Source organism: Lygodium microphyllum, chromosome 25 (assembly GCF_053477565.2).
Source record: "Lygodium microphyllum isolate KBCC chromosome 25, Lygodium_microphyllum_v1.1.10, whole genome shotgun sequence".
Taxonomy (NCBI): Eukaryota; Viridiplantae; Streptophyta; class Polypodiopsida; order Schizaeales; family Lygodiaceae; genus Lygodium; species Lygodium microphyllum.
The window spans coordinates 69380245-69397329 of NC_141159.1; the positions used below are offsets into that span (position 1 = coordinate 69380245).

A 17085-nucleotide genomic window follows, 5' to 3' on the forward strand; every position below is an offset into this window, starting at 1 on the left:
CTACTATAAAATGACTTGCTTGCACATCACATGTGCATCTCACATTTCCACATTTGATTATTAAATTAATCAAATGCTAAGCAACGCATTCAAATTTCACGTCACCATGACATATTGTTTTAATATCTTTCATCCATTTATAAGCAAACTGCAAGCAACTCTCACCTAGTATTTCCTCCATGACTTGCATTTCATTATCCAATTTTGTATATATGTCCTCTTGTCACATTTAAGCTGCATGTTCAATTTGTTTTTCCTTGCAGTTTCATAGACTTACTCATGTAGGCTACATTAGTAAAATCATTAATGGAACCAACATACTGCATCACTCTAACTCTTGGAGCTCAATGAGCATGGCAACCTGACCTGACACAATCCCATACCCATGTGCCGCATCGTCACCAGCTTTCTGACTGAGCTGTTGCATCTCTCACAGCTCCTCTCCCCACCCTGCTCACCATTGCAGATAGTGCCAGCTCATGCTATCCCTGCAACCCCAACTCACACTGTGACTACAGCGCTGTCCTGAGCTCTGCACTACCTTCCCTACCACACTGTACCACCTTCCCTGCCACCTGCGCTGCCATGCACACTACCTCCATGTAGCCCTACACCACCTACCCAGTCCCCCTTCTCTGCTCTCCATGCTGCCTCGACCTTGGCCCCCCACTCAGCCCTACACCCCCTCGTACTGCACCTGGCCCTCTACATGGCATACATACCCTGCCCTGCACCTACCAAATTAACATGTCCCACACTTGCCCGCCACTTTGTCCTACTCTATGCGCCATACCCCCCCCCCAACCTTTTTCGACTCAATAAACAGCTTCTCCCTTCCTTCGTGACAACATTTAGCAACAAACAGCTCACTCAAGTAAGTGCTTGGAGTATGCATAATGGAAGCCTTTGATTGAACACCGGAGCATTCTATGGGTGCGCCCTATTCAAATGCCTTGTGCATCATCCTCACCAAGCAATAGCTTCAAACAGTTGGCAAGACACAAGAGGAGCTAGAGAAGGTCTCCGCTTGGGACAAATCATAGGTCACTCCCCTTCAAGGGCACCCCTAGAGACTAGCTTCACTCTACCTTGCGCATTGGCACCTCACAAATAATAAAGGCACTACTAATGGGGGCAGGGCATCTTCATAGTGTGACTCACTTCTGCGAATGTGGTGCAAGAGTTAGTTGATAACTCCCTCATCATCTCCTCAAAGGGAGTCATCAACATGGTTCCATGGAACAATGGCTTCAAGATCAAGCGCTCTGCACTTCATAATAGAATCCCCTAATACCCAATCACCATCCTCTTCCCCGGTCTTGCACTCGAGTACTGACACCTAGTGGAAGACTTTGGGCACCTCTTCGGCACAGCACATCCCCCCTTGTTTGTTGATGTAACTATAGGTGCAAGGGTACCGAAGGTACGAGTGGCCATGTTGGAACCCGAAGAAGATCCCTAAGTTCCTCAAGGTTGAGGCAAGCAAACATGAGTACAAATCACAATAACGGGCAGCCTACATGGAGTCTTTGTTGCCATGAGGTTGGGCATCAAGCATTGGTGTGTACATGCTTTGAGGCTAAGGCCACAGAGCAAGAGACTGCACATGCAAAGCATGATGGCTTCATTAGAGTCCAGCAATGCCAAGGCAAGAGGCAGCCAAACCACAATAGTCCACACAGCCCCAACAACCTAACAATCGCATCGGTGCACCCTACCAATGAGATGTTAGCATGCCTTCTTTAGTCATGTCAATCTATCATCTCCTGGTTGTGAGCTCCTGTCAAAATTTGACAGAGACATTGGAGCTCTAACAATTTAGTGTGTATTTCTATGCATTTCTTCCATTTTATACACATTTCTTGTGCATTTTCCTAGTCTATCAATTAGATTCCACTCCTTGCCAGTGTCTATCTACTCCATGACTGCCTAACATATTTTGTCATCATTTTTTCAACTTTTTCTGTGCACTCAAACTGCATTTATTCAAGCCATACCACCATCTGCAGTAGGTCGGCCAGATTTAGAGGCCCTGACAACAATCGGCCAGTGTTGGAGGAGTTTCGCTATTTATAGCCACATCCCACACTTGGCTGATCACTTGTCTTTTGCAAGCTTTGCACTCTCCATCTCCAACACTCTCTGACATTGGTGCTGCCATCATCATCTCAGCATGATCCAGTGCCCTCACTGACGCTTAGGGGCTGCATGCAAGGGCTGATCAGTCCTCATCATTGTATTCAACACTCTTCTTCAGTCACTACAGTTCTGTGTGTGTGTGTGTGTGTGTGTTCCTTCTTCCGTTGCGCACTCTCACATGAGACCCCCTCCCCCCCTCGAAAAACAGCGTAGTCACATCTCTCCACCCCCCTGCCCCAACAAAAAACCTGCATAGTCCAAACCCCCCCCACCAAACCCCCACATCTATCACACCAACCTCCACTCTCACCATCACCCCTTGCTTCAATAAACCACACTCTCCCCCCCCCCCCATCTTTTCCATTTTCCATTCCCCCACAACACTCCATTCCCCCCCTCAACCACTCCATACACAACTCCACTCCCACCTCTAACAACTGTACCCAATCCTCCCTAGCACTCCCTCACCATCAACCTCCACCCAAAGGGAGTGATGAGCCTTACACATCGATGTCCTCTCCCTGTCAACAGTCCAACGGCCCTTCTCATGATGCTTCCAACACCTCCTTGTTGGCAACCCACACTTTATCATGACACGCTCAGCTCCTACCACGAGTTCTATCACTATGGCCCTTAGACATACATGAAAGTTGCACATCAAGGGGAGTTCCCACTTCCTTTGGAGATGGGAACCTTTGTAATATGCAAGTCTAAGAGTGGCAAAGCACATCTAATAGCCCCTTTTAATGGGTCGAACTACTACTCCTTCCAAACTTCCCACTCTGGCAAATGGACAAGCCCAAGTGGAGGAGGTCTTGAGAGACCAAGTGTCTAAGAATGTCTCACAGTGGCTTGGAGAGACAAGGCTGGAGTTATTTCTAGAGCAACGTCCAAGGTGCGTGCTGGACATTAATCAGCAGACGCTTGTAGAGCTCCCACACCTCACTATCCTCCTCCATGCCTCACCAAAGTGGAGATCACATTTGGACATGATTGAGTGGCCTTTTGCCCAAGCTACCCAATACAATCATACCTCAAAGGTGTGCTTGATAGCCCAACTCTTGGAGGCACTTGTATCACTATGGCCCTTAGACATACATGAAAGTTGCACATCAAGGGGAGTTCCCACTTCCTTTGGAGATGGGAACCTTTGTAATATGCAAGTCTAAGAGTGGCAAAGCACATCTAATAGCCCCTTTTAATGGGTCGAACTACTACTCCTTCCAAACTTCCCACTCTGGCAAATGGACAAGCCCAAGTGGAGGAGGTCTTGAGAGACCAAGTGTCTAAGAATGTCTCACAGTGGCTTGGAGAGACAAGGCTGGAGTTATTTCTAGAGCAACGTCCAAGGTGCGTGCTGGACATTAATCAGCAGACGCTTGTAGAGCTCCCACACCTCACTATCCTCCTCCATGCCTCACCAAAGTGGAGATCACATTTGGACATGATTGAGTGGCCTTTTGCCCAAGCTACCCAATACAATCATACCTCAAAGGTGTGCTTGATAGCCCAACTCTTGGAGGCACTTGTAGGGGCAGATTAGGCACGGAGATCAAGGCAGACAATCGTTACGCGCAATGAGAGACAGAGAGAGTGACACAGAGCAGAGAGTAGAGAGTGAGCACGTTTTCAGCTACAATGACGAGTGTGTACCTTTAGGTTTTTAGATAGATATATATGTGTAAGTACAAGTGCTAAGGGTATGTTCAGACCCGAGCACATTTAAAAGGCACAAGGCCTTTATTCCCAGGGTGTGTTCACACCCGAGCACATTTAAAAGGCACGAGGCCTTTATTCCCAACAACCTCCCACCTAAAGACAATGCGCCTTAAGAGGAGAAAAGAATCAGCTAAGTCTAGGTATGTACAAAGTTGAAAAACATATATCTATCCAACTCCCATCATCTGTCGTGGAAATGAGCAAACCGCTCTACTGGAAGACCCTTTGTGAGAAAGTCTGCAAGGTTATCATCTGTATGCACTTTGACAAGCTCAATGCTTTTGTTGTCAAGTACATCTCTAATGAAGTGGTACTTCACCTGTATGTGCTTTGTCTTTGCATAAAGACAGGATTCCGTGCTAGCATGATAGCACTCTGACTATCACAATGGAGAATAGGTAACTCTGTGATGCCAAGCTCTCCCACCAGACATGAAAGTCATAAAGCCTCCTTGCATGCCTCACTGGCACCCACTTACTCTACCTCTGTAGTAGACAATGCAACACACTTTTGTAGCCTGGAGATCCAAGAGACTGCTCCTCCTGTGAAAGTAAACACATACCCAGAAGTGGACTTCCTGCAGTCCACATGACCAACATAGTCTGCATCCGTAAAGCCAACAACAGATGCCTTCTGCTTTCCAAAGTAAATACACAACTCCTTTGCGCCTTTGAGGTATCTCATAATACCTTTCACTGCATCCCAATGCTTCTTACAAGGGGTTGCCATCTATCTACTAACCACTCCCACTGCAAAGGCAGTGTCAGGACGTGTAGCAACCATAGCATACATCAAACTGCCAACAGCTAAAGCATATGGTATCTTGGCCATTTCAGCCTTCTCATCATCAGATGTAGGGTTGTCCTCTGCACTAAGTTTCACATATGAAGGCAATGGAACCCCAATTGTTTTCCCCCCCTCCATATTGAAACGCTGCAAAACTTTGGAGATATACTCCTGCAGAGATAGATAGAGTAAGCCTATCGATCTATCTCTGAGTATTTGCATGCCAAGAATGCGATTTGCATCACCAAGATCCTTCATGTCAAAGCTGCCATGAAGACTTTGCTTCAATGAATCCAAGCCATGAGTATCCCTCCGAGCAATCAGCATGTCATTAACATACAAAACTAAGATAATCAGGCTGCCATCTGTTGCCTTCTTGGTGTACAAGCAGTGATCCACTTGACTTCTATGAAAGCCTTGGGACTACATGAATGTATCAAACTTATGACCATTCTCTTGGTGCTTGTTTCAGCCCATACAAACTCCTTTTGAGTTTACATACCATTTTTTCCTTCCCTTGTTCAACAAACCCTTCATGCTGCTGCATATATATGTCTTCATGCAGATCACCATGTAAAAACGCAATCTTTACATCCATCTGTATGAGCTCCATATCCTCAACTGCAACCAAGCCCAAAATGGTTCTCAATGTAGTCATCTTGACTACAGGAGAGAAAATCTCATCAAAGTCAATTCCATGCTCCTGCTTGTACCCCTTTGCAACCAACCTTGCTTTGTACTTTGGTGAGGAACCAAAAGTGACCTTCATCTTGTAAACCCATTTGCATGGAAGGGTTTTCTGTCCTTTAGGCAACTGCACCAAGTCCCAAGTGCCATTTTTTTAAGAGATTCCATCTCTGACAGCATGGCTTTATACCATTTCTTGCTGTCGTGTGTGTCCATTGCTTCCTTGAAGCAAGACGGTTCACCACAATCTGTCAACATGACATAAACAGCCACATTAATTGCACAAGGAACAAATCTGTTAGGTTGTCTAGTAGCCCTAGACGATCTCCTCACCCAATGCTCATTGTTTGCTGGCTGTTCCTGCAAATTTTCATTTTCAGCATGCTGTCCCAGGCATTTCAGCCTGCAAATCAACATTAACAGCTTGCTGTCCTGGCTGTTCCTGCACATGTAATGGCTCATTTTCATGGGCAATAGCTGGCTGATCATTTCCAGCATCATTTCCTGCATTTACAGGTTCATTTACAGCAGGTATTTGCTACTGTACAGCGGGCACATTTTGCTGTCCAAAATGTATTTTTTCCCAGAATACAACCCTACCAACCTCCTCAGTCTTTTCGGGCTGTTTGTGCATGCGATCTTCCTGGAAGATAACGTCATTGCTGCGTACTACTTTTTGTTTCTCATGATCCCACAATCTATACCCCATTTCACCCTCATCACCATATCCTAGGAAAATGCATTTACAGGACTTTGGCTCAAGTTTGCTGCATTTTTCTTTACGAATGTACACAAAAGCCTCACAGCCAAACACTTTCAGATGAGCATATGAAGGTGGCTTGCCCGACCACGCTTCTTGGGGAACTCCCCCCTCCCCCAAAGACCTATTTGGTGACCTATTAATCAAGTGAACCGTTGTCATAACAGCCTCTGCCCAAAAACGATGGGGTAATGCAGCATGAGACAGCATCGTACGAACCTTATCCTGTATGGTCCAATTCATACGCTCTGCAACTCCATTTTGGGGCAGATTATGAGGGGCAGTGAGCTCCCTCTTTATCCCTTTGCTGTCACAAAATGCCTGAAAGGCCTTGGACACATATTCCCCACCATTGTCAGAGTGAAGACACTTAAGTGTCTTATCTGTCTGATTTTCAGCCAATGCCAAGAATTTTTTAAACTTATCAAGCACTTTATCCTTGCTACGAATAGGATAAAATCCGTGTAGCATCATCGACAAAGGCGGCAAAATATTTCTTTCCCCCTAAAGATAATCCTAGCATTTGATATACATCCGAATGTACTAACTCTAGAGGAGAAGATTTCAAAGAAAGAGACTTTTTGTGAGACGTCTGTGCATGTTTGCCATAAATGCAATGATCACAATGCTCAAAATCAGCATAACGAAGACAAGGCAAGTAACCCAAACGAGAAAGCACTTTCATTCCTATTTGACTCATATGTCCCAACTGGCCATGCCACAAAGAAACGCTTGGCTACTCGGTCATGGCAATAACATGGTTACGCACACTAGATACATGAAGTGGATACAAAGTATCACTCTTGCGACCTCTGGCAATAACCCTAGATCTCTTACAGATCTTACATTTTCCATCACCAAAGGTGGTATGAAAACCATCATCATCTAGCTGCCCTATGCTAATCAAGCTCTTCTTAAGCTGAGGTACATGCCGTACATGCTGAAGTGTAAAGACAGAGCCATGCTGAAACTGTAACTGCACACTGCCAATACCTGCAATCTCACATGTATAGTTGTCCCCAAGATGGACAACACCATATCGATCCCCTATGTATAGGCGGAAAACCACTCACGATGGGGGGTGACATCAAAGGAAACACCTGAATCAAGAATCCAGGTATGCATGTCATCATCTGTATCTGCAAGTAAAGCATGTGCACAAAAGTGTGAAGAGACAAAGAGTACATCACTCCCACTGTCACTGTCATGAGTGACTACATACACCTCTAAAATTTTTACACTGCACTTCTAAGGCTGACTGCCCTTCTTCTCTTCTTTGCTATCATCTGTCTTTTTGCCTTTTCCTCTCTCTTTCTTCCATTTGTAGCAGTCACGTTTAAAGTGACCCTTCTTGCCACAATGATGGCATTCAACATCTTTGCCACGTGATTTACTGCGTCCCTTGCCATCATATTTGCCATTTTGCTACGATCTGCCCTTAGTATGCAAAGCACTGGAAGACTTACTGAATGTATTGTTCTACTGATTCATCTCTTCCATAAGTAAAGCACTCTCTACATCAGCATACAAAAGGATTACAATTCTAGCAATCCTGAATGTATCCCAACTCTCTTGTAGAGTGCAAAGCAAGAAAGTAGCCTTAAATTCCTCATCAATCATGAGCTTCAAGGCAACCAGCTCGCTGAAAATGGAGTTAAACTCACTCAACTGAGTAGCCATTGCTGTACCCTCTTTCATACGCATATCCATAACCTTTTTCAGCCAATACACTTTGCTTGCAGCACTCTTTTGTGCATACAATTCTTCCAGTCTAGTCCATATAACATGTACAGAATCCAAACCTTCAATGTTGAAGAGCAAGGCATCAAAAATCAATAGCTCTATGGTTGAGCGTGCAAGCTCATTTAACTCGTCCCAATCGTTCTGATCCATGTCCGCAGGCTTTGTCACTTTGGTTTTGATCGGCTTTTCCTGCTTCTTTTGTAACACGATATTGTAGCACTGCTTTTGCCAAACTGCAAAGTTATGTGCGCCTTCAAGCTTCTTTATATGCATCAGATTACTGCTGTCATTGCTGCGAATCATGATTTTCAACCCAAATGTGACCAAAAAACCAGCAAATGCAGGCCCAAACTGTCACCCAAGCGACGAAGCTACAAACAAGTACCAATCAGCAATAAATGACCATGCAGAAGCACAGATTTCAGATCTGTAATTAAATTTTCAGAAGCACCAAACCATGTGCTACAGCATTATCCAACTGATTACAGCTGTTCCAAGGACATATGCATCACATTACATGAGGAATCCCAAAATTTCAGCTGCAATTTCTGTTGTACATGTACCCACGGGAATAAAATTTGACACAAACGGTCAAAAGCCCCAAAATTTTCAAAGCATCACACACACATCTGCATTTCCTCTGTCATGCATAGGACAGGCCAGTGTTGCCAAAATAGAGCAATTTCAGCAAAACCCCCAAATTTTACCAAGTGTTGATGTCCAAATTGCGTGGAATTCAACCTACATGTACATAAAATGCCCAAATGCTGCACAGATTTTGCCCAAACTGCAAAAGCCCCAAATTGCACGGGGTCCAATGTGCGTCAATGTCGAGAAATTGGGTAAATTGCAGCCCAATTTGCGCATGTACATGAGAAGCCCCAAATGTCGCGGACAAAATGTCACAAATTTCTGCAATTTCTGAGACAAATTTGCTTATCTTGCCCTGCATCACAATCCTCAAATCTGGGAGAAGGCCCAAATTTTATGGGTCCAATGTTGAGAAATTTCACTCAGATGAGCAAAATTTCAATAATTGTGGCGAAATTCCCAATTCAAATGCGCACAATGTCTACAACAATTCACACAGATGCCTCAATTTTGCATGAACAGTACTCAATCTGAAGAAGCCCCAAATTTTTGGGCCAAGATTGCACAGATTTGGCCCTTTTGTGCCTAGCACGCGAAACCCTGTCAGTGGGTAAAAGAAATTTCAAAAAAAAAGATTGATTTTTACAGAAAATTCTGACGGGTCCGTGACTGACGGCCCGCTGGCGGCCGTCCCCTGCCTGTCACCCATCACGCGTCACGTCGTCAACGCCTGCTGTAGTGGCCGTCAGCAGAAGTCGTCCCACAGACTGCCGCTCAATGCCCCGCTAGTCATCAGCGCAACAATAAAGTTCCCGTCACGCGCCTGGTCCACACCTGCTCCAATTGACTGCCTCTGCACTTGTCGCCTGGTCTCCAGCCTATTGCTTGGTCTCGAGCGACTGTTTCCTCTCTCCTGTCTGACGACGGACACACACTCAACTACTGTACGTGAGCTGCCTCATACCTCGAGGAGCGTGCACTCTACGTTCTGATACCAGTTTGTAGGGGTTGATTAGGCAGAGAGATCGAGGCAGACAGTCATTACACGCAATGAGAGACAGAGAGAGTGAGAGAGAGCAGAGTAGAGAGTGAGCATGTTTTCAGGTACAATGACGAGTGTGTACCTTTAAGTTTTTAGATAGATATATATGTGTAAGTACAAGTGATGAGGGTGTGTTCACACCCGAGCACATTTAAAAGGCACGAGGCCTTTATTCCCAGCAACACTTATAGTTGCTCAAGGAGCAAACATCACCCCCTTCCTCCATCCCTAGACTACCATGGGACATTCTCGAAGTGGAGCTCGCCTTCTAAGCACGCCAATAAGCACCACTGCATGTCACACAACTCCCCTTCTTCTTCGTCTTCAATCGCACCAAGTAGTTGCCTATTCAATAAAAACTATAGTTTCCTCATCAACATACACCTACCCTCTTGAAACATTAATAACTTCCACTATAGTGGGGCGAGAGGTCACAAGAAGCTCACTGTCTAGTTGGAGCTACAACCAACCCTCGCTAGATGTATTGACATTCCTTTCCCATAGGAGCATAAGCTCATACCCTCCACAACCAGCAAAGTGAGAAAGGTCCTTCCAGATAGCTCTCACATCTATTGGGAGCAGTAAGTACTCTATATGCACCCATGGGAGGAGTGGTGGAGCATGTACTTCGATTGGCCTAAACCTTTTATCTTGTGTCCAGGACCACAAGACGATTGTTGCAAGGAGAGTCCTTTGGATTATAGACATCGGGGATTCATGCATTGGGATCCTCAATGTCTATGCACCCATGAAGGTTCATGCATGTATGACCTTTAGGCTGAAAATTGTGGCTACATTGCTCGAGGTGGAGTCTTGGATTATTGAAAGTAACCTCAACAACTCAGAGACCTTAAAGGATCAGCAAAGGCATGAACTTCTAGGGCATGGGACATGAGGAGCAAGATGCATGCAAGACTTTCAAATTTGCAATAGGATCCACTAGTGCCTCAAGGGACCTAGCATTCAACAAGTGTGATGGCTCTTTGGATTTCTTCTCGAAGGTACAAGCGATTGGATGGCATCCTCCTAGGAGGAGATAGACAAGGTCAAAGTAGGGGAGGAATTGCACATAAAGAGGGTAGATGGGACAGCTGGTTAGGACCACCTTATCAAATCATGTTTCAATTCTCCTTACACTTAATGGCCCTGCTTCAACCCTTGATCTCCACTCCTATCGTATCTCGAACATGACGTATAGGCATGAGAAGTGAGCACATAGATTGTAGAGCTCTGATTACAAATTCGATGGGGCCTAGCAAACATATAGAGGTTGCTACAAGACTCTCCTAGCGATCATATCCTCCATACCTAGGAGCTACAAGGGTGCATCACCTATGCCCTTTGGGGAACCGGATCCGCAACTTTTGTAACAAGCATGGGGAGGGTTCCATCCTGCACTCGTGAGGTGATGGGACTAGTCACCAACTTTGATAAGTAGCCTTTTCAAAAGGAGACAATTTCAACTTGAGTGATTTGGTGCAAGTAACAGGTACAAGACGGCATCCTCCAATGATAACAACTAAGATGGGAGTCCCATAGTAGGGGGAGGCTTAGAAACACGGGAAACAAAAACCATAAAAAGTGGAGTTTTGGATTTTCAGCTAGTTTTGGAAACAGGGGAATGATTTTTTTTTTTAGCATTAAATCCGTACATATGTACTTGAATATATCAATGTCTACAACAACATTCACTCAAATTTCGCAACAAACTTCAAGCCTTCCTGTTACAACTTATATTATACATGACCATCACAAGGTTGAAGAAGATGCGAAAAGAAGAAAAAGGAGGGGAAAAAAAAAGAGAAAGAAAGAAGAAAGCAAAGAAGAAGGGAGAAGGAAGGAGAGAGAGAGAGAGAGAGAGAGAGAGAGAGAGTTACTAGCTATGTGGAGAGAGAGAGAGAGAGAGCAGAGCAAAAAAAGCATTCCAGATAAAACATGATATCATAGGGTAAACAACCAAAATGGAGTTTTGGAAATTTGAGTTTCATGCAAAAAGGAAGTTCCATTTCAGGCTGCTTGCAACATGTTTCAGTCAACTATGGATGGGACAATCCCTCCTTTCCCCTTTCACTAACGAGCAGCTTTTCCAAGCTTTCCAATCATAGAACAAGCAGTAATGTCTTGGAGAGGAAAGGCTGTCCAAGGCCTTCTTCTTTGCCCTACTCAAAGGAGATGAAGGACCTACTACTACAAATATTTCAAGAGGTCTTCAGTTCTGACAAATGCCAAGCAACATGTCAACATGCTTAGTTAGTCTCCTCCCAAAAGGAGAAGACTGCCTGGAGCTCTCCTCAAGGCAGCTGATCACCTTGTGGTCAAATAATTGCCTACAAGGCATTGGCCAAAATGATTGGCAACCAACTCCTACCCATTCTCACGGACATCGTTCATGATACATAGACAAGCTTCATCCAGGATGCATTGTATTAACCTTCCTCAAAGCCAGAAAGTGGGCTCAACACAACGGCCAATGGATGGCAATCCTCCTTTTGGACTTTGAGAAGGCCTATGACACGGTTGACTAAAACTTCTTGGAGGGCACCATGACACAAGTAGGCTTCCTTCAGCAATGGATTAGTATTGTGTTTGCCCTATATAGATCAACAGAAACCAGTCTTCCTTCTCAAATAGGGAGGCAAATAACCTAAGTTAACAATAATTACAGCAAGCATAAAATTCACATAAACTGAAAATGCAACTATTACCACTTAATCTTGGACAATGGACACTCTCTTGGCCCCAAAACTAGCACCTTTTATAGTGTTTCTTTAACTTGTATTGCTAAAGGTTGAAATACACTGAGATATAGCCTGATCTCCTTCAATCTTCGATACATCTTTGCTGTCTATAATGAGTAGCAAGCCTTCAAACCAAATTGCCCCACAATTTGCTTGGGGATTGGCTTCAATTTGCTCCTAGGAAGACAAATTCTGCCCTGAACTTTATCTTGTCTGGTTGGCCTCTTGAAATTCTCTGAAATCCCTAAATTTCAATTGCTGAATTTCAATACTAGCCCTCAATTTCTGAGCACTCTCTCCAAGGTAGCTGGTAAACCCTAATTTTTGTTGTAAATTAGGGTTTGGCAACAGAAATTTCCAATTGTACCCTCTTGGTATTGGCGGAGATCTCTTGAGGGAAGCTACAAATTGGCTGAGAGAATGGAGACGAAGTTGGGGAGAGAGAAGTTTCAGAGTTTCATTGCCAAAATGGCCTGAAATTTATATATTGCCCTGCTGTGAATGGCTGATTCACTATAGCCCACCATCAACATGTGCCCCACACACAATTACCCACCCTTGTGGACCTCACTTGCTGTGACCTGCCAGTAGACAGCCTATAGGATCTATCACTTGCCTCCAATTGCCTCTTAATCAACTCGGGACAGCTCTTTGGCAACCTCCAATGGCTGAACTGATCACCAATGGCTGGAAATTGCAACAACAACTCTCTCCCTTCCTCTCCTAGCCTCCACAATGCTGGAACGAGGCTCCAACAGCCTCTAAAGACCTTTCCATCACCCAAGTACCCTCGCTTCCACGTGGGACTTGACATCACACGAGCCCATTTGTCTCAGTGCTTGAAATACATCCAATGGCAACTAACCTACTGGAGCACATTCCACCTCTCCTTGGCAGCCAAGGCCTTACTGGTCGATCAGGTTCTATTGGCAACAGCATGGTACACACATTCTACTGCTGCGAAACTTCCTATAGGTTGGGTCGAATGGGTCCAAGTATTCCCCTACTAAGATGGCTTAGGAAACCATCATCCATCACCACTCCGAGGGGGGCTTGCGGATCATCGATCCAAAGTATTAGAGTCAAGCCTTGTTGGGCAAGCTAGTGGTCCAAGAACTTATCCCAAGTGGAAAGACATGGAAAGTTCTCCTCCAAAAGAGCTTTCAAGAGTGCAAACCTTGGCTAGGTGGAGAGTGGAGACCATCCTTGAGATGGATCTTCAATACAGCATTGACCACACAATCGAGATCATCCTTCCTTTGTAGCTTGCTAAACATCTTGCAACGTCTATATAAGAACCTAGAGCAATAAGCTCTAGCAAGCCAAGAGGAGATTGACAGACCCCCCCCATCTAGAATCCACAGATCCGAGATCATGACATGTTGCAACTACTAGAAGGGTGGTCTCGTGTCTAGAAACACGGGGGAGAGATTTTTTACAGAGGAGGACACCAGCCATCAACCCCCAACCTTCCACCATCAAATGCAGCTGAGGTGGCCATATCCAAGCACTCCCCACCTTGCATTTTGCTAGGGCAGCATCATCTAGAGGACGCGATCACATCAAACATTGCGTCCTCAAGAGGATACAATCTCATCTAGCATTGCGTTCGGTTGTAGACGGCATCTCTTGTGCCAAGTTGTGCCAAGGCGGCAACATCTATGGTGGTTGGTGACAGTTTTTGTGTAGTCGGCAGATTCTCTTTCTATCTTGTGTTGCCAATTGTTTGGTGATTGTAGATTCAGAAGATATCTTACCTCAAACTCTAATGACTCAAAGGAGGAGCTCCTTTCTCAACACTCCTTTGAGCGAAGATCTACTGACCACTCCCACCGCAAATGCAATATCAGGACATGTAGCAACCATAGCATACATCAAGCTCCCAACACCTGAAGCATAAGGTATCTTGGCCATTTCAACCTTTCCATCATCAGATGTAGGACAGTCATCTGCACCAAGTTTCACATATGGAGACAATGGTACACTAATGGCTTTCCCCCCCTCCATATTGAAACGTTGCAAAACCTTAGTGACATACTCCTGCTGTGACAAATAAAGAAGAACCTTGGATCTGTCTCTGAGTATACGTATGCCAAGGATGTGGCTGGCCTCACCAAGATCCTTCATATCAAAGCTATTGTGTAAACTCAACTTCAAGGAGTCCAAGGCAGGAACATCCTTGCCTGCAATTAGCATGTCATCCACATACAAAACCAAGAGAATAAGGCTATCATCTGCTGCCTTCTTGGTGTATAAGCAATGATCGACTTGAGAACGATGAAATCCTTGAGATTGCATAAATGTATCAAATTTATAATACCATTCTCATGATGCGTGCTTCAGCCCATACAAACTCTTGTTGAGTTGCAACAAAACCCTCACGCTTCTGCATATAGATCTCCTCATGTAGAGCACCATGTAAGAAAGCGGTTTTTATATCTATCTGTATAAGTTCCATGTCTTCACATACGACCAAGCCCAAGATGGTTCGCAAAGTAGTCATTTTGACTACAGGAGAAAAGATTTCATCAAAATCAATTCCATGTTCTTGCTTGTACCTTTTAGCAACCAGACGTCCCTCATACTTTTACAGAGAACCAAAAGTGACTTTCATTTTGTAAACCCATTTGCATGGTAGCATTTTTTTGCCCTTTAGGCAAATGCACCAAATCCCAAGTGTCATTTTTCATGAGAGATTCCATCTCCGACAGCATTGCTTTATGGCTTTTCTTACTATATTTTCTGTCCATTGCTTCCTGGAAGCATGTGTGAGAGTGCGCAACGGAAGAAGAACACGAACACAAAGGAGGGGAGAGAGAAAGAAAGGAATGAAGGAAGAAAATCTGCACTGACTGAAATGAATGCTGAATACACTGAAATGGACTGATCAATCCCTGCATGCAGCTTGAAGCGTCAGTGAAGGCACCAGATCAGGCTGATGATGACGGCAGCACCGAAGACGGAGGAAGATGACAGAGTCGGAGTGTGCACCTGCCAAGGAAGGAGAGAAGATGATAATACAACTGACTGCCAAGTGGGAAATGGCTATAAATAGCCAAAAAACCGAAAAACTGGCCGACCTGAAATTTGAGGCCATAAATATGTCCGACCAGCATTTAATGCTGATCCGACCAGCATTTAATGCTGGTAAAAATGCCAGGAATGCTCAGAAAAATCCCGGAAAGGATGGACAATGTCCGGCAGGTGAGGCAGGCTGAAGAATGCAGAAACTGCCTCGGGAAATGCACATAAAATCCCGACTGGAGGAGAAAATGCACTGAAATGCAATAAATTGAGTGCTCTAGAATGAACTACCTCCTCCGTCAAAACAAGTGATAGACAAGTCAGAGCTCCTAAAGTCCTTGTCTGACTCAGACTGAGGCTCACAGGTAGGAGATGACAAGGCATGACAAACATGACTGCTAACAGCATGACGGCTTACCACAATCTATCAACATTACATAATCAGCCATATAGTCTACACCAGGAACGAACCTACTAGGCTGTCTTTGCACTCCGGTCAACCTACTGACCCAATGGTTAAGATTTCCTAGTTGTTCAGCCTGCAAATCTGCATTAACAACTTGCTATTCTGTAGGTTCAACGTGTTGTATAGCTGGTTCACCTTGTTCCAAAGGCACATGTTCTTGCTGAATTTGGGGGACATCATGGGCAAGATCCTGCCGATCATTTTCAGCATCATTCCCTACATTTTCAGGAACATTTACACCAGGTATTTGAGGCACGGTGAGCCTTTATTCCCAACAAGACATTTGTCCACAAGATTTCCCTTTAGAAGAAATTGCATATGCTCAATCTTGATGATCCTTCTTCCATGAAGGAGCACATCATGAAAATGAGGATATAAGGGATGAGCTTGCCTCTCTTGGATGGACAATCTCTTCTGAGAATATAGCAATGATTCTCCTAACTCAGATGCCATCTCCCCGGTTTGATGTTTTCTACACCAGCCTCATCACCTCAAGGACCCGCGAGAAACTCTTATGGGAGGAGCTTTCACTGCTTGTCTTGGACCATAACGTGTGATTCAAAGAGGTGGGGGCCTGTGGTTCTCGCTCCAACAAGGCTTTTACTACACATACAAGTGGCGGGAAGAAGAAGCAGAGGAAGAAGGCCAAGGACAAGAAGGAAGAGGACACGAAGGATTCGAAGGAGAAAAAGCCCAAGTGTCCACATTGTGAAAATGGCACTCATCTCAATGTCAAGAGTTGGCAAACGTACCCCCATTTGAAGCCCAAGGAGAAAGATTCGAAGGCGACCCTAGCCACAACAGAGTCCATCTTTGTGCAAGTGTTTATTAAGGAGCATACGGCCCTTGCTTCTACCACTCAGGAGAAGCCTTGGCTCATGGATAGTGGCACTTCTTCTCACATGACCTTCAAGAACGATTGGCTTCAGGACATCCGTTCTAAAGGGTTGGTGACCATATCATTGTGTCATTCCATATGACGGAGCTCATGTTGGCAGAGGGTGTGATTGAGGCACAATCACCATTGGTGACAATTCTATTGTCCCTATCCGGGGCATAGAAACTTTACCTTTATTCTCTAACAAGAAGTCTTGTTCCGCCAGAGTTCTTTATGTACCGAATTTGGGCTTCAACCTATTGTCTGTCCATGATCATACACAACTAGGTACCCGAGCCATTTTTGCCCAAGATGTAGTTACCATGGAGGATGCTTCTACAAGTGCAGCTCTTTGGACAGGCACTCAAGAGGGTGGGCTCTACAAGCTCATAGCCTTAGTTGCGCGGTCTTTCCATGAGCCAGGGCTGCTTTGACATGCTCGTTAAGGACATCTTCATCATGATGCAATACGGCGGGCTTCTCAAAAGAAGATGGTGGAGGGACTTCCCGATT

The 17085-nt window shown here is 44.8% G+C and overlaps 1 protein-coding gene across 5 annotated transcripts in view; it reads right to left on the bottom strand.

Moving 5' to 3' along the window:
- The window catches only part of LOC148014346 (uncharacterized), a 153041-nt gene that overhangs the window by 56939 nt on the left and 79017 nt on the right, over positions 1 to 17085 (bottom strand). The window contains exon 1 of one of the 5 annotated variants that reach the window (XM_087667048.1): positions 367 to 442. The exons of the other annotated variants lie outside the window; for them this stretch is intronic. Within the exon in view, the coding sequence (XP_087523174.1) occupies positions 367 to 427 (61 nt within the window). The 5' untranslated portion in view covers positions 428 to 442. Of the gene's footprint in view, positions 1 to 366; positions 443 to 17085 lie in introns of those variants that run through there. 5 annotated transcript variants of the gene reach the window in all.